The sequence below is a fragment of the Clupea harengus genome, chromosome 22, assembly GCF_900700415.2.
Source record: "Clupea harengus chromosome 22, Ch_v2.0.2, whole genome shotgun sequence".
Classification (NCBI taxonomy): domain Eukaryota; kingdom Metazoa; phylum Chordata; class Actinopteri; order Clupeiformes; family Clupeidae; genus Clupea; species Clupea harengus.
The window spans coordinates 4,460,287-4,484,881 of record NC_045173.1 but is presented as its reverse complement, the minus strand read 5'-3'; the positions used below and the strand labels follow the sequence as shown (position 1 = coordinate 4,484,881).

The 24,595-nt window shown below is 47.4% G+C and overlaps 1 protein-coding gene across 9 annotated transcripts in view; it reads left to right on the top strand.

The window, feature by feature from the left end:
- fbxw7 (F-box and WD repeat domain containing 7) overlaps window positions 1-24,595 on the top strand; it is a 133,399-nt gene that overhangs the window by 84,904 nt on the left and 23,900 nt on the right. Inside the window, exon 1 of one of the 9 annotated variants that reach the window (XM_031559328.2) lies at window positions 23,292-24,365. The exons of 7 other annotated variants lie outside the window; for them this stretch is intronic. In XM_031559328.2, coding sequence (XP_031415188.1) covers window positions 24,327-24,365 — 39 coding nt within the window. In that variant the 5' untranslated portion in view covers window positions 23,292-24,326. Of the gene's footprint in view, window positions 1-23,291; window positions 24,366-24,595 lie in introns of those variants that run through there. One more of the 9 variants, XM_031559330.2, reaches the window with a different exon arrangement.

The following is a 24,595-nucleotide window of genomic DNA, read 5'->3' as shown; positions in this document are numbered from 1 at the left end:
GCACGGTTGTTGTTTGTTGTTGTTGTTTTTATTGAGGAGCGGGCATATGAGTGGTCACCATAGAACTCAAATAGATTTATTCCAGATAAAAGACAGACTTAGAACTCCAAGCCTCACATGTATAAAACAAAAAAGGTTTTCTGTCCTTTGCGGTGTAAATACACACCACTTGATCTCCAGCAGCTGTAGCAAGAGGAGCAGCCCTGCAGAAAGCTGTGGGATGGCCAGAGTCAGGCAATAAAACATTGTGACGTTTTTACTGCCCACACCTCGGTGGCTCTATTCTCCATAACCAGGTGTCAGAGGGCTGCCCTGTGGGTGATGTATTGGCCAGGACAGGGCCACGCACAACGGTCAGCCAGAAAAACCTCAGGGACTCCGACACCAGTCCGGGACGAGGCAGTGATATGGCAGCCTTCATTTATCTTGACTGCTGCTGTTATGGTTTGTCAGGGCCCTGGCCCCGTCTCCTAGTGTGGCCCAGCTGCCTCCTCCCCATGACGGGACAAGGGCACAGAGTCGCCCAAGAGCCTGTGCCCACAGCAGCACCACACTGGGAGACAGGCAGGGAGAGGCTGCAGCTTTGGAAAGGCATCAGACTGGTACTGCCTCCTCTTAACAGTGTTGGAGGTACGGAGTGAGGGAACAGCTAGTTAGAAACTTCAGTTGCTGTAGATTGGTATATATGCGCCAGCAGTGGTTATGCTTCTTGTGAGTATTTCGGTTAAGCAATTGCGCGCATGCACACAGCACACGGATCTCTCTCTCTCTCTCTCTCTCTCTCTCTCTCTCTCTCTCTCTCTCTCTCACACTCTCTCTCACTCTGTCTCTCATATATCTATCTACTTATCTCTGTATATCTATCTATATATCTATCCATCTCTCTCTCTCTCTCACATTCACTCATTCATTTTTTTTTCCACACCCACTAACAGACTCACTTGCTCAGTCAGACACTTGCTCAGGACCCAGTCTGCATTCAGATCCCCCCATCAGCATGCCAGGTGCCCTGCCTCGTTGTTTATCTCGCTTCGCTCTGTCGATTTCCATCTCTCCTTGTCTTCAGTCACACCCATCCAAAGAAGGAGAGCAGGAGGACTATCCTGAATACTGATTACACTTAGCATACTCACTGATTACACTTCACACACTCACTGATTACACTTCACATACTCACTGATTACACTTCACATACTCTCTGATTACACTTCACATACTCATCGTTTTCCCCTTTCCAGAAGTCCTACCCAAAGAGTCTGGATCCATTATTAGAACTTTCCAGTCTGCCATCCCACGTCACTCCCGCCCATTTTCTTTTCTTTCTGGCCTCTCGTATGATGAACAGCTCATTCCACGATGCTGTCCCCCATATTGAATTTACAGCTGTCCTGCAATGATACGACACCCCTTAATAAGTAATGGGATAGCTGTTTTGGGTTAGGGAGTAAAGTCTGAAGGGCACCAAGTTAGTGACAAGCTCACTTGCCCTGTGGTGTAATAGGGCCCTTGGCTTAACCGGTGACCTTTTTCAGTCAGCCAAGATTCATTTTTCATCTAAAACCAGCGTCAAGACTGCAGTAATACGGTTGACACCCCAAATATTCCTTTATTTGGAAGCATATTTACATGATTAAAAATCGTCAGGACATAAATAGTTTCCTTATGTTGTGCCATTCAGTGTGCTCATGCGAAAGCCCACGGAGTTAATTTGCAATCAGTCTGTCTGAGCATTATTAAAGGCCCCCCCCCCCCCCCCCCCCCCCCCCCCCCGCACATGAATAGTCACCCTGATGGCACTGAAAGGTGTTTATGGGCACAGTGAGTCATCGCTCCCAAAGAAAATGGAGGTCTAACAGCGGAGGCAGCCATTATCTCAATGAAACCGTAGAGACGGCCCAGTGCTCTCTTTCTGAGATGCGTTTACTGTCTCTGTTGATGGCGCAGGCAGACAGGCAGGGGTCGCGGTGACTAATGACTCTCCTTTTTCTTCTCTCTTCCATGTTTCTACGACTGGCTCTGTGGGGTTCTTCTCATTCAGGTAAGAAGACAACTTTCTTATTGCACAAACAAATTTAGTAATTAGTAATTTAACAAACACACAAACACTGTTTTTTTTTTATTGGCTTTTATCACACACCATAAACTGAAGGGCACTCTTGTTACCAGTTCAGAACCGTGCACTGCCTATGCTTCAACAGTAGGTGGCAGTGCACACCAGTTGGAAGTTTAATCCATTAGACAGCAGTTGAGCACCCCACCCCATTCCACACTCCAGCATCTCCAAACCTGCCAGCTCATAGCGACACTAACCTATCCACCGTCTTAACCGTCTTTGCCCTCTAACATTTGTCTAACTTGCTGATTAACGATTCTCTAAACAGGCCCTTTTAATGAGCAGTGGATTACGAGTAGTTGTGTTGGTGTGCTCAGCAGAGCATGTGATTGGACTCAAATCTGACTTGCCAGTGGGCATCCCCTCGGGCCATCGTTTGGTTTGGCCTGATTCCAGACCTGGGCACTACACTCAGGCGTGAGTTTACAACAGTCGTTTTTCCTCAAGAGAGGAATGGCCTGCTGAAATCTCTGAGCAGAAGTGCAATGCATGACTGTGCGTAGGCAGGTGTGTGCACACACGCAACCCCACATGCACACAGCTGCTGTCGCCAATCATCTGATGCCGTCATAAAGCAGATAGTATTGATAACTGCATTGCAGTGGTAAAAGTGTGTATATTCGTCCCACGTGGTGCTGTGGCAGAGCTGAAGAAGTGGGGAACTGGCCTTTTCATGGTATGAATTCACAATGGTGAATCTTCAAATGAAAGCGATCTGCACTAATGGCTGCTATTCTCGAGATGATTTAAATCATTTTTATTTTAGGAGTATCCGTTCAATACCACTCAGTTTCTGTACCTCGAGAACCTTTCTGAAGTACTTCAGTCATGCTCTCTCAGAGGATTCCTTCATAGGACTGTTTTTACAAACTGAATTGCATATTGCTGTTCCTCTAAAGAGTGTAACACTCTCCCTAAATTCTGTTGAGTATCATTCCAGTAGGTTCTGCTGTGATGCCGCAGGTATTGACTGGTGATGCATATTATACGTGATTGAGGGCAAAACAAGAGCGCGTGGCATCGTCTGCAGATGCTGAGTTATGGCGGCTGAACTGTTGTGTTTGCCCTGCTCTCCTCAGCTGCAGGTGGAGAGGCCATCTGATCACAGGACAGTATCATCACAGAGAGGCAAGACATGACCCATCCACACACACAAGGGCAGATAAAACAGAGAGGGCCATGCCTGCCGGGTTGGGGCTCACTACCAACTGAGGCATTCTGTGGGCAGGCCGTAGGAGGGGTGTCATCCAGCACACAGTCTGGCGCTAAATGAAAACAAAACTCCCTGTCCAAAGCGGAAGGGCCAGAAGATGCCGGCTGCTTCCATCCCTGTCTTAATGGGAAGGTTAGAGGCGCTGCGGAGTGCCTCCGGTGGGGCTTGTCCTTCAGGAATCTGGGCCAGTTTTCAGTTAGAGGCAGACAGGACAGAGCCCATCCCTCTGAGCTAACCCTCCCCCCCCAATCCCCATCCTCCTCTGGCCCGCTCGCCTGTAAAAATATCACCTGATGGATTAAAATCAGCACCAGCCAAATTGAATGGGCAAGTTCAGCACAAGAGCAGCAAGACAGTTTTATATTCTCTTAGATATAAGAAGGCCCATTTTTCTTTCTCCACGCAGTTATTGCGCCAAGCCTCCGCCAAGCCTCTTTGCCCAGCCAGCAAACAGGCATCCTTTTGGTTGTTAGATTTCTTGGTCATGAATTGTGAACCAAGCTGACATTTGTGAAATCAGATGAAAACTTATCAGCAGGTAACTTGTGTGTGTGTGTGTGTGTTTGTTCATGAGCAGGCATATAGGTCAGAGTGTGTTTGTGTTGATCTTGATGAAGGATCTCCATTATTATCTAACACTTGAGCATATATGTTATTTTTAGGTGGCCTCTATTAAGCTCCACCACATCTATTGCTGCAAGGCTTCCTTCCTGAAAAAGATGATGTTGGTGCCTTCCTTCATTAGACTGACAGGTGTTTTCAGGGCAGGTGTGGCATTTAAGGTTGTGAAAGTTTAAAAGCACAACTTTAAACTTGACGCCTGTTTGATTACCACATTTGAAGGCTCCTCTGACTTTGAACTGTCTGCATGAAGCCATATTTTAAGAGCAGGGATTCTTTATACGTTTCTAAAGTTGTTGGTAGTTTTGTGGGCAATTCAGCCCAGGCCTTTGAGAAGAGACTGGTCATCATGGGATGTTTAGACATGGGATAACTTCTCTGTTGTCTCAAGCAACAGAAACAACATCTCTATTGTCTCAAGCAACAGAAACAACATCTCTATTGCCTTTGACCTTGGCTGGCTCCTCAGCCTTTGACCTTGGCCGGCTCCTCAGCAATTGTTTATTGACTCTGATGACCATGTCAGTACAGCCATCTCATCTCAGATCCACTGATGTTTGGAATAGCTTTTCTTTTTTAGTTTGAAGGAAGCATGATTTGGGTGGTGAGGTTAGCCCGTGAAGGTGAATGAACACAAAGGCAGAATTTTGGAGGTGTGTGGGGGTGAGTGGAAGCCTCTTAAGGATGCCTCAAAGGAGGGATAAAAAGGTGGAGGAACAGCAGTATTTCCTTCCTGGTGGAGAACATGCAACATTTCACTGCAGGAGAGGCCATAAAATATACACATCGTCGTGCAGGAAATGAAGTTGGTAGTTTTTTTCAGTGATGTAGCCTGACATTTTAACTGTAGAGAGTCAAAGCCCTCAGAGGAATCTACCCAAACCCATACCACCCACAAACAACTTCCATCTGGCGTTCATTAAAACCTGAGTTTTGCTTGTAAGAGACTGCTCTCACAATAAACACTCCTGTCTTATAAAAAGAAATGCGACGCTTCAAGGATATTTCTGCTCTGTTTGTCTCCGCAATCATGGTTCCTCCACTAGTGTGCTTGCCCACTTTCAATTCACTTCCAAATTGGAGATGAGAGAAAAGCAAGGTAGCGTGAGATAGAAAAATCCTGTAAGAGCCACACAACTCCACAGAAAGTCATTAGACTTACCACTTTGTGCCCTGTGCCTGGTTTCAGAAGGATAGTGTTAGCAATACCGAACCTTCAGTTATTTAGCCTTTTAATTTAGTCTTGATGGACAAATGGATGGCTTGCCCACGAGGACAGATGAGCTCTCTTCTGCAGTCTGCAAACCAATTAAATCAGCAGGTAAAGATGAATGGTGTCTGCCTGGTAAGGTAGATGAGCAGCCATGCATAAAAATGAACCTTATCTTTGCTAATAGCTAGCATTGCTTCCTGGTTTTATAGAGCTTTTCTAGTCTTCGTGCTTGTATGAACTGCTGTTCAAAGTTTGGTTTATTCGGCTCACTTTCCATTACATAATCCCCAGCAGAAATCGTGGCTCTGATTATCAACGTATGACCCGCTAACGGCGATGTGGGGTGGAGATCAATATCTACACCTCCTTAGAGGACGCTGGGAGTGTGTCAGACTTCCCTAAATAATTAAAAAACTAAATAAAAAATCGATGCGTGTCTGCCAGCCTTTCCTCTCCAGACAGGGATTCAGCCACCCACAGCTGTGGGATTACTGGAGCTTCCAGACAGGCTGTTTGGCCGGCAGGCCAGAGGCAGTGGGATGTTGTTCCTCGGTCGGTCGGCGCAGGCTATGTGAGGGAAATGTGTCCTGATGAGGAGCAGAGGGAGGGAGGGCAGGGCATGTCTGCTAAGTGTGATTTATTTAGAAACGTCCCAAACACAGTGCAGATGCTCATCTCATCCCACTCCCATGGGCGGCAGTCTGATGATGTGATGACCGGATTGTCATTGACATGTACACACACACACACACACACACACACACACACACACACACACACACACACACACACACACACACACACTCACACACTGTCCCCACATTCCCTCATTAGCCCCCTAATGTATTACTCTTTGTGGGTTGGTGTGCAGTCACTGGATGCGGTAGCAGGAGCTGTAGGTAATGATGGCCGCCTGTTTGACAGGAAGCAATGAATCACTGCTGCTGCTGCCAAGTGCGTTCATTTTTAATAAGGTGATAGTACAGTCCTCCTTCAGGTTTGTGCTCCTTGGGTATCAGTGACCAGAGATATTGATCTGGGTTGACGTGGTCTTTCATTTGACATGCCCTGCAGAAGGCCGCAAGGCTGCAGGCAGTATAGAGGGTTCTCTTGTGTGTGTGTCAGACATTCACCCGAAGCCAACCTCATTGATCACATCTAATTGAGTGCTATGGTCCTCCCCAAGTTAATTCATTATCAGTTTTACATAGTATATAGTATATTCAGTTGTACATGGTGCAAACTTAGGGCCCTATGAAATGTTGTATTTTAGTTTTTTGCCAATTCCATCTCCTGTCTGTGATGGCTGAAGAGCTAGAGTTTTGTGGAGCAGAGTGCCACTTGAGTGATGTTTACGGAGGTGCTCTGCTGGCCGTGTGTGAGTGGCTGTGCCTCCTCCTCTCTGTTGTGTTTCTGAGAGCAGGACTGCTCTGTTATGTTAGTGTAAACAGCTGCAGGGCGCTTCCAGGGCCTCCCCTGAGCCCTTGTGCTGTGTATCCCAGCACCACACCACAGCACAGCACAGCACAGCAGGCAGAAGGACTGAGGCAGCAACAACCGGCCTCGGCTCCAGAGACGCTACGTCAGTATTAGTAGGTCCCCTGTCACTGCTGCGCGTAGAACCTGTACTCTTCGAAACTGACAAACGCAAGACACACCGGTGTAATTCCTTTTGATGAATTTGTGCTCTCTGGGTGGGTGGTGGTGGAGCAGCGTGTTGGGCGGGGGGGCTGGGGGGGCTCTTCAGATGGGAAAGGGGGCTGGAGAGGAAGGCAGCCGCTGCAATCTCGCCATCTTAGCCTGGCAGCGTAAACAGGAAGCGATCACACACAAACAAACACACCACAAGAGGAGTAAACAGACCCAGAGCGAAAGCACTCCCCAAATCAAGCACAGGTGTCTGGAATGTTCCACAGATGAACTCTTTTGGGGGTGCCCTCTGGAAAGGAAAGCTAGAGGAGTGATGCCAGGAAAGGGGGGGGGGGGGGGGGTTAGTTTCTAGTGCCAGTCAGACTAGACAGCAACAGTATTATTTCATCAGATAGTAAGGATTTTGGGGCATCCTTGTAAACAGTTTATACCTCCACAAAGGTTGTCATAACCCTAGGGGAAGATAGTCTGCATCACAGTGGTAGTCCTGTGACATTCTTTTCTTCTACTTTGGCTTTAAAGGCACCACACATCCCCCCCCCCCCCCTTCCAGAAGCTGTTTAATCTCTGATTGGTCTTTGCTATGCCCCATGAGCGAGAGCGTGCACTCATCACTCGGGTCAGCCTGGGAAGCCAAATAAATGAAGCTTCTTCCGCCAGCTCAAAGAGAGACTAATAAATATACACTGGACTTCTGAAAAGAGTGCGGTGCATAAAGAATTTAGCCGCGGCTGCAGGAGATTAGGGGTGCGTTTTAATTAAAACTGGGGTTTCCGCCCGGACCCCCAGAGCCTCTGGGTTCTATAAAGACGCCTCTGAATGGCTGGGCTTCTGAGGGCCCTCTGACGGACGGCTAAAAGAGAGGCAGCGCCCCTGCGCTACCTCTCCTGCAGACTCATTAGAAATCAGAGACTAAAAGAGAGGCAGCGCCCCTGCGCTCCGTCTCCCGCAGACTCATTAGAAATCAGAGGCTAAAAGAGAGGCAGCGCCTCATCTCCCGCACACTCATTAGAAATCAGAGGCTAAAAGAGAGGCAGCGCCCCTGCGCTCCGTCTCCCGCACACTCATTAGAAATCAGAGGCTAAAAGAGGGGGCAGCGCCTCATCTCCCGCACACTCATTAGAAATCAGAGGCTAAAAGAGAGGCAGCGCCCCTGCGCTCCATCTCCCGCACACTCATTAGAAATCAGAGGCCAGGCAAACGTTAGCTCTGAGTCATACTCCGCACAGAAACTGAAAGTGAGTGTGCTCGCATGGCTGGCTTTTTGATTGTCTCAGCAATTTATTTTCTGAAGAGATGGGGAATAATTTTGTCCTTGTGATTCCCACTGAGTCCTCCCCCTCAACGCCACCACGCTCCCCTGCCGGAGGTGTTAATGAGTGAGAGAAGAAAGACCTGGCAATGTCTTTTGTGTACATGAGAGAGTGAAAAAGGACAGGCAGACATTCAGCTGTCTTAAGGTTGATGATCATTTGTACCCAATGTCCCTGTTCTCCTCCACGGGTCGACCTTACAGAAGGCCCCCAGCTCTAAGGGAAATTCCTTTCCCCCTCTGAGCCTGTGAGGTCACCTTCCACGAATGTCAGTGTTTGAGGTACATGGAAGTTGTCACGGATGAGATATATTCTGGAGTGCCTCGGTCAGCTTTGTGGAAGTTGCTATTTCTCTTTAATGTTGTTTGTTTTTGTTGACGGGGGCCATCGGTTCTCTTTCTGCCATATGTGTATTACCTGTGGTTTGTCTGGTATTGTTCCCATGCTCTCTGTCCTGGACGAAGTTGCCATCTTCTTCCCTGCTGCCTGCCTGCCTGAGCGTTATCTGAGCACTCCTTGAAGTGGCCGGATGGCTGGTAGCTAACGCTCAAGTCGCCTCATGGCTGCAGTTCCTGAATAGCAAACAGCTCGCATCAGTACGTACTGTATCAGAGACAGATGGCGGACTTGAAATAAAGTCTGTACGAAGTCTGTAGTCCATGGTGACTGTTGTATTTCCATGATGGAGACTGTGACTTAACACATCATCGCACTGAGAAGCGGCACACAGATTTAGGAGCATTTAGGACACTGGCAACAAAGAGTGTTTGAAAAATACATAGTTTGTGTTTTTATCTTTCACCTCACCTGGCCTGGATTTTCATTCACCGTACTTCTTTAGCCACATACATGTGGCTTTCCCAAATAACACCGGTTGAATATGGCTAGAAAGAGAGATATGTGGATGTGATATTGATCTGGGGGCCATCCATGGTGGATCTAACCATAGACACTTGTCTTCTTCTGAAGCATCAGCGCCACTCACTCACTCACTCACTCACTCACTCACTCACTCACTCACTCACTCACTCACTCACTCACTCACTCACTCACTGCCCAGCAAGACCTTGCAGTGTTTCCAGGCAACCATTCAAAGATGGGGTGGTAGATAGAGGTCTCCGCGCTTGTATTGCCACCCTTTCACCCAGCATCGTGTGCCTGAGCAGGGATCACACAGGGATCACACAGGGACACAACTTCCACACATGCCAAAGTCAAATCTCAAATCACCTCTCAGCCTCCACCCTAGACCGCTGTGGCTTCTAGCTCTGACCTCCCAGAGCCCGAGATTCGCTCTGCCATCAGGGAAAGAGATGCTAGTGAGAGGTGTGAGACGAACTTTCACTATTATTGTCCCTAGTGTTTCTGTGGGTGGGTGGGTGTGTGTATGTGGTTGTGGAGTAAAAAAGGCTTAAGTTGGCCAGCAGCAGCTCTCTTACACAAACTCTCTTCAGAAAGAAGAATCCTGCTGTTCTCCAGGCATGTGCTTTTCCTACTCTAGCGTGTGCGTCTCAGTCCACCCCCCTGGTTTTGTTGTGTTCAGGGGCGGAGGGGTTGTCTATGCAGAGGCCTTGTTTGCTTCCTGAATGGCTAATCTGCCAGGTTCATGCCTCGAGCAGTCTACTAAGAGGGGGTCCTTGTTCCAAGTCCTGCCAGGGCGGTCCTTGTGTGACAGTGCAGCTTGTGGGTCTAATTTCCATACAGCTGGCCCCTACTCTGGGCTCCAGAGACAACAACTCAGACCCCCAGCTCAGGCGCTGCTCCAGCAACCCCCCTGAACCTGGCCAATGGGCTCCAGAGCTGGAGCTGCACAGCCAATCACAGGGTGTGTTATGGGGGCGCTCTTTGTGAGATCATGTGGCATGCCCCCGTGGAGGAGTCGGTCAAGGCTGACTGATACACCGGTGCTTTATCTGAAGGGCCTGAGCGAAGCATTCTGGCTTTGATTGCTGTGGGACTTGGTAGCAATCTGTGTGGCTCCTGATGAAACTGGGATGGGCCTCAGTGATTTGCTGCAATAGAAAGCAATCGCTCCCGGTAGCTTCTGTGAGGATGTTTTCTGGGGCTGTATTTATACTGTGTGAGGACCGCTTACACAGACTAACTGTTTTAACTGTCAAGGCTAAAACATTGAGCTTCAGGAAAGTGAAAGTGATGAAGACCTACAGTTCTATGGCTATAATGTTTTGAGTTGTTACCCTTCTCTCTTGTTTCTCTCTCTCTCTCTCTCTCTCTCTCTCTCTCTCTCTCTCTCTTTCTCTGTCTCTCTCCCTTTCCATTTCTTTCTCTCTCTCTCTCTCTCTCTCTCTCTCTCTTTCTCTGTCTCTCTCCCTTTCCATTTCTTTCTCTCTCTCTCTCTCTCTCTCTCTCTCTCTCTCTCTCTCTCTCCCTCTCTTCACCCTTTCCACCTGACTCGCCCCCTGAAGGCCCACGCTGCCTGTGAAGGATGGTGTGGCTACCGGGAGGAAACCACAGAGTGCTCCCTCAGAACATGGCCTGGCGTTGTGGCCTGCACACAAGACTAGCAGTCTGCTGAGGAATGTCTATTTTTGGGAAGCCATTCCAGCCTCACGGTGCGCCTGGGCTCCCTGTATCTCATTTACTGAGGAACATGGCCAGCTGGCGCACAAGGTGCAGAAAGGGTGTTCATCTCTCTCTCTCCCCATGCTGCGGGGGGAGGGAGGAAAAAGCTACTGTCGGTAGGAAATTATCCTAAAACACTGGCGCCTGTATTTATAATGTGTCTGAGGACTGGAATGTTGATCTCCGTATGGTTCAGCCCTGTAGTTTAGAATGACTAAGGTGAAGACATGGAGGCCTGGAATACTGCTCCTACATGGAGAGGAGGTGCAGGGAGGGTTTGTCCTTGTGGGAGTGAGTGTGTTTCCCGTGAGTCAGAGCCTGGTTTTGCCTTAGTCACTGGGTTTGAGTGTAGACACGCCTGGATTTCTTTCTCTACTGAAACAAACAAAAACAGTTGAGTTCTTTTTTTTGGTTGTTTACACACTTGTCCTTTTAGTTCTCATTATCAGCTTTCTTGATTACTTGCCAAGTATACTGAGATTTTGCTCTGCCTGGATTCAAATGATTAACACCTGCAGAGCTAGTGTCTAATTAGAGTGATGAGATTTAGCACAAGGCCTGAACTCAGTTATTACCATTCGCAATTCTTTTGCATGATTCCCAAGTCCAATGTCATGCCTATTTCTGATTCCATATAACTGCAGCCAGGGCAAAGCAGATAGTGAACTCATCTTCAGTGTGTAAGAAACTGTCATATAGTCCATGACGCAGAGGCCATGAGAGATATGTCCATATGCTGTGGCTTCACTAATGCGTGCGAGAGGTGGCCTTATTTGAAAACTGTGTGATCAGCATCTCATTTCCTCCTTCCCTCTGGGAATGACCTGTGCACCAGTGCTCACAGACTCCACCACAAGCAGGGATGCATCTGTGCAGAGTCACATGTACCTATGCCAGGACTGAGCCACCACAGGGATCTCTCTTTCGCTCTCTCTCTCTCTCTCTCTCTCTCCCCTCTCTCTCTCTCTCTCTCTCTCTCTCGATCTCTCTCTCTCTCCCTCCCCCTCTCTCTCTCTCTCTCGATCTTGCTCTCTCTCCCTCCCCCTCTCTCTCTCTCGATCTCTCTCTCTCTCTCTCCCCTCTCTCTCTCTCTCTCTCTCTCTCTCTCTCCACCTCCTCTCCCCACCCTGCAATCTCTCTGCAGAGGTCACTGCTAAATCTGGCCCTGACTTGAGCGTATTCAGCGATGAGGCATGTCCCCATGGCTACCCCAGGCTTATAAAAAAGCTGAAAGCCGCAGAAAGTTACTAAACAAAACCCAAACCAAAATGGTGCAATATCAGCTGTGAGCTGCACAGCAGACGGGTCCCCAGCAGTAGCCCAGGCTCCCCACCGTGTTAATATACAGTGACGTGGAGTATCATTAGAAAGCCCAGAGTGGCTTATTTATAGAGCAGCCTGGACCCGGTTGGTGCACCAAGGCAACACATGTCAGTCAGTAGCAACGGGTTGATTTCACTTGTTTTGTGTGAATGGACAAATTCATTCATTGAACATTTACTTGTTTTTGTCATAGTCGTTTACTATTGCCTTTCTTTTAAACTATGGCCAGCATGGCTTTGCAAAACCCCTGATGTGTGTTCAGCATCTCGTCAGTGTCCTCCGTTGGTTTGTTGTAGTTTTGTCCTGCGATCTGCTGCCAGTTTTAAAGATAGCACACAGGCATTTTCTGTTATTTTGTCAAACTCCTCTTTGACTAATGATCAACAGTTCATGTAGAACCCAGGTTCTTGCTTTGGAGAAGTATGCAAAGTTTCCAAGTTCCTAAGGCACTTTGTGTGGTGGAGCAGCACGTAATGATATGAATCTTTCTCAACAGTCGGAAAGAGTGCACCAGGTGGAACATCACAAAGACACGTACGGGTATCAAAAGGTATTTGTACGGGTGGGATTATAATGTGAACAACCTTTATGTCCTCTGGTGACATATGAATCTACATTTTGCAGTTCTTGGTGGCGAGATCAAACACGTGGTTCCAGCCATTACTCCCAAACCTGACATTTCCAGAGTGGAATGGCACATTTGGAATGGCTGCGACACGGCATTTTGTCGTGCTTAGTAGTCAATACAGAGTCCTTGACCTTTAAAATGGAGAATTAGGCTTAACAGATAAGAGCAGTTGGGAATCTGAAAGACTGACAGGTGATTGAGAGAAACCAGAGCGTTTTCAGTCTAGGCACGTTTTTTTGAAGAGTAGGGAACAAAATAGCGCCCTTACAACAGTGTGAGCATTTCATTATCTCCCAGCAATTGTGGGGCTTTTTCGGAGCGACTACTTTTTGCTTTTCTGTTCCTATTTTGTCTTTTGCACCTGTCTACTGCGAAATGAACAGTGCAGTTCTCTGGTCACTTATTCAACAGCATGTCCATGAGGGAGAAATGAAGTTTCACACGGGCCTCTTCAGAGAATAATGACCCTCTTGGAACTAAGGCTCAGGGGCACCACTATCAAAGGAAAAATAAGGGTCTATCTTGGGTATAGAAATGGCCAAACGATTTCATGTCAGTCTCTAAAACGCCTTGTGCAAATTGTGTTTTTGGACGTGTGTGTGTGTGTGTGTGTGTGGTGGAGAGAGCGGGTGGGTGTGTGTGTGTGTGTGTGTGTGTGTGGTGGAGAGAGCGGGTGTGTGTGTGTGTGTGTGTGTGTGTGTGGTGGAGAGAGCGGGTGTGTATGTGTGGTGGAGAGAGCGGGGGGGTGTGTGTGGGTGTGTGTGGTGGAGAGAGTGTGTGTGTGTGTGTGTGTGTGTGTGGTGTGGTGTGGTGTGGAGTGGAGAGAGCGGGTGTGTGTGTGTGTGTGTGTGGTGGAGAGAGCGGGTGTGCTCAGGTGAAGTGATGTGTGCTGAAGTGGGTACAAGCCCACGTGTCCCTAAGGACATCCGTTTAGAAAGCAGGTGGCACGTCACACCCCACCCCACAGCTCTTCAACTATACATGAGCTCTTAACTTCCTACTTCCACTTTCATCTATGTATAATTGATGACTGCTAGATTGCCCTGTTGAATAATGCAGTTGGGGGAGTGTTCGTGTAGATTCTGCTTCTTGTTGTCCTTGGCGCTGATGATCAACCTCTCCACCCAACTGAAAACTGTGTTAAAACTTTGGAAACTTTTTTTTGGCTACCATGTTTATCAAGCTGTTCATATAATAAAAAGCCTTTTAACGAACTTCCTGAAAAGAAGAGCATATATGTTCATGGCACAGGGTTCCTGCTCGAGTGTCGAGTGCTTGTTTCCTGTGCCGGATGTCCTTGTTCTCTTGTCCACACACACACACACACACACACACACACACACACACATACACATGTGAGGTCCCTGCTTCTAGGTGGAGGTTAACCCTGCACTGCATCCAGAGGCCCTCGCAATATGATGGGACTTCCCCCCCCAGACCCCCTGCTGCTCGCTCACTTGGATCAAGCTGTCCAAATCGGATATTAACCATACTGTGTGTGTGTGTGTGTGTGTGTGTGTGTGTGTGTGTGTGTGTGTGTGTGTGTATGTCAATATAGTAGGTTCTTATGGTTCCCCCCACCCCACCCTTCAGTCTTCAGTATGGTCCCCCCTCCCACAGTTGAGCACTCCATCACTGCAAGGACTGTCTTCATCACATTCCTCCAGCTGGTTCCCATATCCCGGGGAGTCTGCATGTTTACCTCCCCAAATTAGGCAAGCAGAACATAGTCCGTCGGCCTCTGCACACTCAGGCTGCTTGGCTCTGTGCTTGCAGGGGAGCTGAAGGCTTCAGGTTCAGCCCCCACAGGCAGTCAGTTTTAGCCATCCTGAACACGGATGTTCCCTGTTTTTATCTCTCTCCCTCCACTTTGCCTTCTTATCTAGTTCTGTCTGTCTCCCACACAGACAGACACACTTTCTTTGTCCATCCCTCTCATACTTTCCACACCCACTCAAAGCAGTGATATTATAATAGAATGCACTACTCCTCTCTCTCTCTCTCTCTCTCTCTCTCTCTCTCTCTCTCTCTCTCTCTCTCTCTCTCTCTCCTGCCAGCAGGGATCGTTTCTGGCTTGACTGACGTGTCAGCACTCTTGCACTCCCGTTCTCGTCCTCTCATTTTACAGCGTCTCCTTTCTCTTTATTCCACCCTATTATTTTCCACTCCTCTGCTCCTGTAGTGTCATCCTCTCTTCCTCCCTGTTTTATGCAGCCCTAGCATATATATATATATATCATGCAGTCAGGTCGGGCATCCCTGCAGCAGCCATGCAAAGGAGTGACCCAGAGAATGAATGGGGTTTGTGCCTGATGGACGTCGCAGCTCTTTAATGAAACCGGTATCAGTCCATCTGCTCTCCTCCCCTAAGACACTACCCAGCCTGTATCCAGCTCATCACTTCATTTCTTCTTCCCTCTCCAGGTGCTAGGAGAGTGAGAGAGATGTACATGCTTTGGACTGTTACAGAAAGGTTTATATAATCAATTTTGTGATGCAATGGCAATGTTGAGAATGTATAATTCATGTAGGAGTTGGCTTGAGAAATACTGTGGACTATGGAGTGAATGAGTGAAAGTTGTTGTTTTCAGGCCAGGTCAAACTTGTTGACTAGCAAAACACGGTGAAGGACTCTGGGCTGTAGTGTGAAACTTTCGCCTGCCCTGGGCAAGCCTGAAGGGGCCCGTGTCCATGGCGCTGATTCTGCATGCCTTGGGCGTGTGGGCCAGGCCTCCAGACCAGAGTGGCTAAGCACAGAACACAAAGGTTAAGTGTCCTCCACACACCATGTCTCCCTGGGGTTATGATGAGGCCTGTTAATGACCTGTTTATGACAGGGTTCTCCCAACATGGGCTACCTCGGCATCTCGTTGAGGGGGGAGTAATTTTGCTCTGGGCTGTTTTTCCTAGCCGGCTTCACCAGCCCTGAGGCTTGACACGTAACCAAGTGGAAGAGGTTGCACTTACGATTTGTCTGTTTGTACCCTTGAAGGGAGTCCAAGGCTGCTTCTCTCCAGATTAATTCCTCTTTTCATTTGGCCTGTGTGTACTCAATTACAGTGATTTCAGTTGTCTGTAGAGTGTTATATGCACACCAGAGTTTCCATTAGCCACTAATTGCTGCTTTTTGCCTGGTAAAATTGATTAAAAAACAATCGATTTAAAAACCTTTTTAAATATCTGCTGATATTGCTCATACATAGGCTATATCTAAACAGGACAGTTGAGTTTTTACAGCAAAACAGCCTACAGTACTTTTCCCCCAAAAAGGGTGTGACTTCTCCTTTAGCAGCCGCCCCTCTCATTGATGCCAAGCGTGCATGTCGAGATGTAGTGGCACTGGTGACGGCGCTCCAGGGTTATGGGGGTGTAACTTTCCCAAACCAGTTGCAAAGTGCTTATTTATGAGTTCAGTGAGCTGTACCTCCACTGGGCTACACTGGCTAAAATTGCCTGTGTTCTGCCCGTGTGGAGCGTGCCAGCAGAGAGGGGCTTCACTCTGCAGGATGGAATCAAGGCGGTGCTGTGAAGTTGCCTGGTGGAGGAGAGAGTGACGCAGCTGATGCACATCGCAAGCTGCAAAGACACATTTGACGTGTTTGATTTGAAGTCAGCAGCCGAGGACTTTGCAATGAAATAAAGGAGAACATAAAATGTTACGCAGTAGCTTAGAGGCTACATTTGATGCCTACATTTTAGCTGCTAATGTTTCACTCTATCGTTACTGTTCGTTTTCCTTAGCCTAATCGTTACTGTTCATTAAATAGTCAAAATGACTTGAAGTCGGTGTCATTCTTTTTCGTCAACCTAGGTGTACGTTATATTTATGTTTGTAACAGACTGTTATTGAAAGTTGACCAGTGAGTTTTAAATGTGTCCAGTCAAATAAATTCTTAAAATCCTAGCTGCAAGCCTAGCTGATGCATACGGATTGGAACAAGGTTCAGGGCTGAGGATGGACCATAGGTGTGTCACTGCCAAGGCAACCTATATGAACTGTGTGTTAGGCTTGCACTGAAGTGAACTTGAAGAGGCAGGAGGGCGGGTGTGGTCCCTGGAGAGCATTTAAAACTGCAACTGGTGCACCCATGCAGGAAGGCAGCAAGGTGCTGCTCTCTGAGCACGTGTTTCAACAACCAAACAATTGGGAATACAAGAGTGTGGACGGATGGGGGAAATCCAAACGCATGTGTGTATACACACACACACACACACACACACACACACACACACACACACACACACACACAGAGGGAGTTTTTGAGCTTGTTATTGCGTCTTATAAAACATACATCGATTTCATTGCTGTTGGGTTACATCAGCTACCATTGACGACCAAATAGGATTTATGTTCTTTTTCTCTGTTTTTGGTCCCTCTTGAGTTGTTTGTTTCATGGGTACTCATGGTGTGTTCATGTCTGTTCACTGCGCTCAAATGATTGTGACACCACACCAGACATGCATATTATCTTTTAAATACCCAATGTCAAATTAAGGCCAAAAAAGCTACACTTCCTGGAGTTCAGGAACGACTATGAGAAGAATCAGTGTGACTAGAATGAACACTAAATAACCCCAAAAATACCCCCCTGATCTCTAGCATCACTAAGATAATCCAGTTTTTATTGAAAGGGCCTCCCTCATTCCCATTATATGTTCATTCAAAAACACAGTGCTCAGACATTCCAACCATCCTCTACTCTTACTGACTACTGGAGAAGAGATTGCTCATCCCTGTGTGGGAGAATTGATCAACATCCTGTGTTCCAAATGTCCACGCCGGCACACAGCACCCAGCCAAGCGGTGAGGATAGCCACCTCCATTTCCTGTACCTTAGAACATCCGTCAAGCTCACCTGCCCCCCCCTCCATGGATCATAGTCCAATCTAAAGGAGAAAAGGAGCAGGGAGTCAGTAAAGGGGGGGGGAAAAGGCGACTGGATATTCCCTTTCCACCAAATTACTTTTCCAACTCCCATCTGAACTCGTCTCCGAGAACACTAAACTAAAGCACACCCTCATCTGTCCTCATCTCATCCCAACCAACTGTCTCCCGATGCACTCCAGATCCACCACAGGGTCTCACAGGACCTCATATCCTTGGAGATTTCATTGCATGTCACAGAATGCGGAAGACGGTGAAAGTGTAGGGTCTGTGTTTTTACGTTGTTTTGCAAATTCAGAAAGACCAGAAAAGAACAGCAGAAGTGTATAATAAGCAGTGTAATTTTGGTGGTTAGCACGAAGGCTTGCTTTCTTTTTCATCATATTTCTGGGAGACCTGTCTCCGAGAGGAACAGAGTTGTCCTCTAATCCCCTGTGTTGCCCAGCGACCCTCTGTCTCCAGCCTCCCAGCGCCTCCTTCCCTCCCCTCATCTGCCCCCACATCCATGAGAATGCATATTACTGTATTGTTAGCGGAGCAGCGGGGCTGTAATTTGAGGCTATTTTTAACGGAGTGTGGCGCTCGTCTTCTGCTGAGCGTGAGTGTGTGGGCGCCTGTGTGCGCTGCGGTCCCGCATTCCGAACGCGACGGAGCAGCCACTCAGCGAAGTGCGTCACTGAAACGCAGCGGGAAAGGTCAGCGCATAATAAGATTGGCCTCAACCGGGAGGAAACGACCGGCCCTGCCATGGTGGCACCATCTACCTCTCTCTCTCTCTCTCTCTCTCTCGTCTCAAGATGGAGATGTGAGCACTCAGCCGTTCTTACACGCGGCTCACATGGACGTCCTGAGTCAGCACATCCAGCTCAAAGACATCTGTAATGGGAGTGATTGGTAATGATAGCCATTCCTACTACGCTCTTGCCTTTTGAGCCAGAGGCAAGAGAGTTGAAAGCGCACAGATGTTTTTCATGCATGACTGCCCTGGGAGTACTGCTGTGTAAGGAGAGTTTGGTCTGTAGGGCTGTAGGTTATGTGAACGGCTATCAGGGGTTAATCACCTGCCCCTGATCTGGGGTCAGACGACATACAATAATCTAACAGCTGCTTTCAGCAGAAAATAAGCACATTCAAATCCCAACCCATGTGTTGTGCTGTAAACCTGCTGTATAGATTTAAGATAATTGAAAGAGTTTGTGTGTTTCTGAGCAATTTTATCACTGACCAAGGCTAACCTTGTCAGGCCATATCCTCTTGTGATTTAGCCTCATACTAGAATAATGAGAGATGATGGATTTTTACAATTAAGTATTTTTCATTGCAACTTCGCCCAGCATTTTAATAACACGTTTAATGTTGGTGTTGATTAAATTGGCCCCTTTGGTAATGCTGGCATCAAGGCTGACCTGATTGGTCTCACCGATCCGGCTGTTTACTCTGTAGCATGCCCGGCGTTTAACTTCCTCTGGGACTTTCCTTTCGTCTATCCTTGATGGTTGAATCTTTATGGTTCAGAAATCGCTCCGGGTGAAATGCATAAAGGCACGGGGGCAGGCGTGTATTCCTCTGAATTTGTCCCTGTAAAGGTCTCTGTGCTTTTGAAGGAAATAGCCTCTCATAGCGTGGCAGAGGGTTGGGAAAGGGGAGACACTTTGACCCTCTTTCAGATTCTGTCTTTCACCTGCTCCCTGCGCACAGATTGCATTTGTTTGGCTCGCTGGAGGTCGTTCACCTTTTGTTGTTTCCTCGGCAGGAGTATAAAAAAACCACAGACCCTAGAACTCCCATCTTTGCCCAGGACAGAGGCCTTGGGGTCCCTGATGTCAGTGCAGCACTGTGCTCCTGAGGCCCCTGATGTCAGTGCAGCACAGTGCTCCTGAGGTCTTGGGGTCCCTGATGTCAGTGCAGCACTGTGCTCCTGAGGTCTTGGGGTCCCTGATGTCAGTGCAGCACTGTGCTCCTGAGGCCCCTGATGTCAGTGCAGCACTGTGCTCCTGAGGCCCCTGATGTCAGTGCAGCACTGTGCTCCTGAGATCTTGGGGTCCCTGATGTCAGTGCAGCACTGTGCTCCTGAGGCCCCTGATGTCAGTGCAGCACTGTGCTCCTGAGGCCCCTGATGTCAGTGCAGCACTGTGCTCCTGAGGCCTTGAACCTCCCAGCCCACTCTTTTATGGATTGTTAAGTTTGTGGATTCAGTGGCCTAGTACTGTTTTCTCTCTAATTGCCAGTCAGCGGTGAGCAACAACATGTATCAGCCTACTGCTCTGTTAAATATAATATGGTAAGGAATTGTCATATCTGCCCCATTTATTGTCATTTCAGACTTAGTCAGCTGCTTCAGTGAAGGGAGGCCATGGTGATATTCTGTGGAGATGAAAGAGCTTCCCAGTGTTGTCATAAAATGTGACCTTCCCAGACTCTACGCAGAGATATAAAACATCTCCTAATTAAATTCAGCTGCAGTGAGCAACAAATAAATGCCAGAATTAGTTTTGTGGCTTATTACAGCTTTATCATGTTTGGATTAGTGTGGGAGTGCAATTGTGTTCAGTTCAGTGATGCATTGTCCCCACAGACCCTACAAACCTACACTAAATGGAACTTGGAGCATTAAGAAGTGAAAGACAGTTGGTCCAATCGTTGGTTTGATAGTGAGATAAGACAGTTGGTCCAATCGTTGGTTTGATAGTAAGATACGCTGGGTGTCCATTATTTCCTAAACCATAAAAAAAATCGACTACCTTAATACACAGGCAATTTGAGACTTTCTCTCTGCTTCTCTCTTAAATGTGTCTGTGAAAGCACTAGCCTGTGGTGTTTAATGGCTCATTTGTTCTGGACGAAGAGCCTGTGGCTCTCCCTCTTATAAACTCCTTCAATCAGCCAAGTGATTTCACGTATTGTATTCTGTAAAAAAAAAAATAATAATAAGAAAAACTAATCAGTACATTTCACTCTCTTTTTTTGGTTGTTTTGATAACATGACCGATGAGTTGGCTTAGGTTGCCCCATTTGTGCCTGCCCTCGAAAAGAGACCATGCAACGTTTCAAAGGCACCAATGAGACCATGCAACGTTTCAAAGGCACCAAAGAGACCATGCAACGTTTCAAAGGCACCAGGTCCCAATACTGTTCTCTGCCCTCCGAGTAGTGATGCAGATTGCCAACTGCCATCTGAGTTATTGTGGAAAAGAGGGGTGAATTCCGAGTGTTAATCGGGACCGCGTGTGAGCAGATGGCATCTTTGTGCCTCGGGGCGTCTGCGGTCCGCGGGTGCATTCATTAAGGTGAATGTCATCTGCCGGATTGGAATGCGGAGCGCCATGCTTCACCCGCTCGTCGGCCATTCATGTATCAAAAGGCCACGGTGCTCCGCCATCTTTGTCTTGGCGACGAGACAATGACGAGGCCGGATTTAGAAATGCCTCACTGGCTCCGAGGAATTCCCTTCTTCGAGTTCAGTGCCCCATGTTGGGCCACTATTCAGTTCAAGATCACTTGCTTGTGGCATGTTGGCCGAGGCCTTTCCGCGCGCTCACATCTGTCATGTTTCTGAAACCCCTTGGCATGTCCTTTTTGATTTCAGCTGCAATGATGTGAAAGGGCTGAGTAATTTAGGCTTTTATAATATTAATGGGAAATGAAAAGGAGTGATCATTTTCTTTGAAATCATCAATTTTCTCTTGAAAGGGGCTTTCATCGCAGATTGAACAGCTTTATGTCAAACATGTTTGGAGGGTTTTCTCTTGACTCAATCTGCCGAAATGAGCCTTGTGTAGCTGTGAACATGAGGTCTTACACAAGGGAACACTGCACGTTTTCCCCCTCTCAAAGGCAATCTCATTAGTGCCACGCCACAACACACAACAGTTGCAGGCCATCCATCATATCACAGGCAAGCCCCTGTCAGTTTGACAAGCTCCTCTGTCATTTCAGCAGTAGTGGAAAAAAATATATAAGCTGGTATGAAATGAGTCCTTCCTTGAAGAGACACCTGTTTTAAGGGGAGCCTTGTGTCCTGGCTCTGAGGGGTTTGGGGAAGCTTGTCAGCCGGGAACTTGTTAATTCACAACCATGGAGCAGAAGGCTTCCCACAAAAGAAGTGTCTGGGCGGGGGGGGGGGGGCTTTTCAAAAAGCAGCGCCGGTCCCTCTACTCACATGCCTCACATTCCTATCTGCTGTGTAAAGTTTAGGGCCTCTGTTCTGAGCAGGAGTTTGGGAGGGAGAGGTGTCTGTACACAAAACTATGGGGCCTGCAAAAGCTTCTCACAACCTTAATACACTCACTACATGCAGGCGTCATGGAGATGGGAGTATGGAGCCCAAGTTCAAGTCCTCGGTCGGTCCGTCTGGAGCCACTAATACCCACCAATTGATCACAGAGAATGTCAGATGTCATCTTACAAAAAGTACTGCTGTTCACTTGAATAGCAATGTTTTTAGAATCTGGACTGTTTTTTTTAAATTAATTTTCTATACAGAGAAGAAGCTAAAGGCATCCAAGAAGCTGTGTAGACTTTCTTACAAACAACTATTAAAGAAAACAAAACAATTGATTTGAGCTCCACCTGATCAGTCAGGTCCGTCTCTGAAAATGTCTTTCCAAGGCTTGACGGTCATCTCACATCTGAACATCTTATTGCAGCCAGTGTGCGCCCACCCTCCCCCAGGTTCATTTCCACAGATTGAAGACTCTCTGGTCTGGAGTGCTTTTGGCAGATGGAGAGGTTTGCTCAGCCATTTGTCAAGGAATGGCCGGCGAACTTCTGACAGGCGCAATTTTGTTTCGCCCAATGCCACTCCTCAGTAACTCACACCGCACTGCTGCCCCTCAGAGGGAAAAGACTGTGGCAAAGAGTGGGCAGCCATTTTATGCTGTTTCGTGTCAAGACACTCAGGCTTGCCAGTGCTGAACAGTGCAGAGTAGAAATACTTCCTGACTGGAAGTGTTTGAGCACAGGAGATAAATTATGCAACTGTTGTCTTTGCTTTAGCAGAGCATCCCACAACCCTGTAGGACATCTGTCCTGATGCTGCCTGTTGTTATGTTGGGAATTAGAAGTCCTTGCATGCCCAAATCCTTTTGATGCTCACAGCCAAAATGCACTGCTGTTAGTGGTTTAAAAATGCTGGGAAACTGTTTGTGATTAGTTTTGGAATGTGTAGTACAAAATGGCAGAATACTTCTATTGTTGTGTAACCGTCACAAAGTCATGGACACATTTTTATTTGAATTAAGATCAGCTTTGACGGAACTGCTGAAGACAGGCCATTACAGTCAGCCAGAAATAATATATTTAAAAAATCTGGAATGGCTGCATTTTGTAGTGTCATATTTTTTGTTTCTGACTGTTTATTGAAGGTTGCCTCTTTGGTTCTCAAATCATTGCTGTATCCATTTTCTATTTATGAAAATAACATATTCCCTGAGCGGCTGTCTCCAATCCCTTTCCCCTGGAAATGTCTGAACGTGTCGGGTAAGCCGAAGGACGGCTGGTGGTTTTCACTCAATTGCAGGTGTGCTCATGCACAATGCTGCAAGGCCCCCCATTCCCCTTTGTCCAAACTGATCAAAGTAAACAAAGAGCTCTCTTTGTACAGTGCTTTTGTTTTTGTTTTCCTTTGTGGGCTGTATTTGAATGAGGTGGTCTGAGCTACTGGTCACAACAGGTTTGTACTCTGATAAGCAAATAACTGTGACAAAGGCACAAAATATTGATTTGTGGCACCATAAACCATACAAAAAGAGCCCAGAATGATTGTTGTGGTGTTTATCTAACTGGCTATTTAGTTATGATTTTGAACTGAAACCATCATTTGAAGTCTATTCATGTCTGCTAGCATCTACTTTTATGTCAGTGATTGGCACCATCCTTACAGATCTGCACCCGAGACTCACATTATTTGTATAGCACACAATTTGTTTACTTTACTTGGATCCATATCTCTTTAAAGCAGCATTTATATTATTTTTGGTGTACGTAACGGTGCAATCTACGCTGAAGTTTGTTATTCTTGTTTTGTTGTGGTGATGGTAATATGCTCCAATGTATGAGTGCGCCCCAGTTATGGCGTGAACAGTACCATCTAGGGTGCAGAATTCCACCTGCTCAGTGATTAGGAAGAGAGGCGTAGAGGGGGTGCCGTCCCCACAGAGTGAACGGCAACAAGTGAATTGCATTCAACATACTGAACTCTTTACCGTTCTCCGGCAATACCGCCATAAATGTACGGCCGCTACTTCCCTGGTGAAATGGACGCGCTGCGCACACGGTTAAATCTCGGACTGCACCATTTCACTCTCCTCCGCCGGGGACGATGTAATCCGATCCCTGCGCGTGAGCCAGTGTAGGAGAAGAACCAAAGAGGGCAGGGTCCTGCGCTTCTCTCGCCTCTCTCCACCCCTCCCCTTCGCTATCTTTTTTTTTCTCCCTCTGTCTGTCTCCCTGAATGCGCAGCTTTCCCATTTTCGTCGGCATCTTTCCCCTCATATCCTACCCTACCGATGTCCTTTGAGGGCAGTTAGTCGAGTGAGAAGCGGGCAGCGAGGGTTTGATTTGTAACAGATCCACATATGGTGAATACGTGGTGTAGCTATCTGCACAGGATTCTCCTCTTTGCACGTCCGTCCGGTGACGTGGTCGAGCATGTCCACATCAGAGACTGTGTCGGATCTACCTGAAAGTACACTCCGTGCGCGTTGTCAGAGAGTACCTACCAGGCAGACCTAGTTGAGCTTCAGCAATTTACAGTGAAGGAAACCAACCACACCGGATTACAACGATGGGGTTCTACGGTACTTTAAAGATGATCTTCTATAAAGTGAGTAGGATTTCAAAATCACACTTTTGACAGTTCGTGGTCTATTTTCGGTCGTGATTGACAGTTTTGAGGATGTAAAAAAATGGTTGTGAGGGCACCAGCAGACCTGCGGCAACGCAACATCTGCAAATTCCAATGGCACTGCAGGAATATTAATGCTGTCGGACTCGACTCCTCTGACTGTTTGTAATACACGATGCCGTGTTATCTTTTGGATGAATTACCATTAA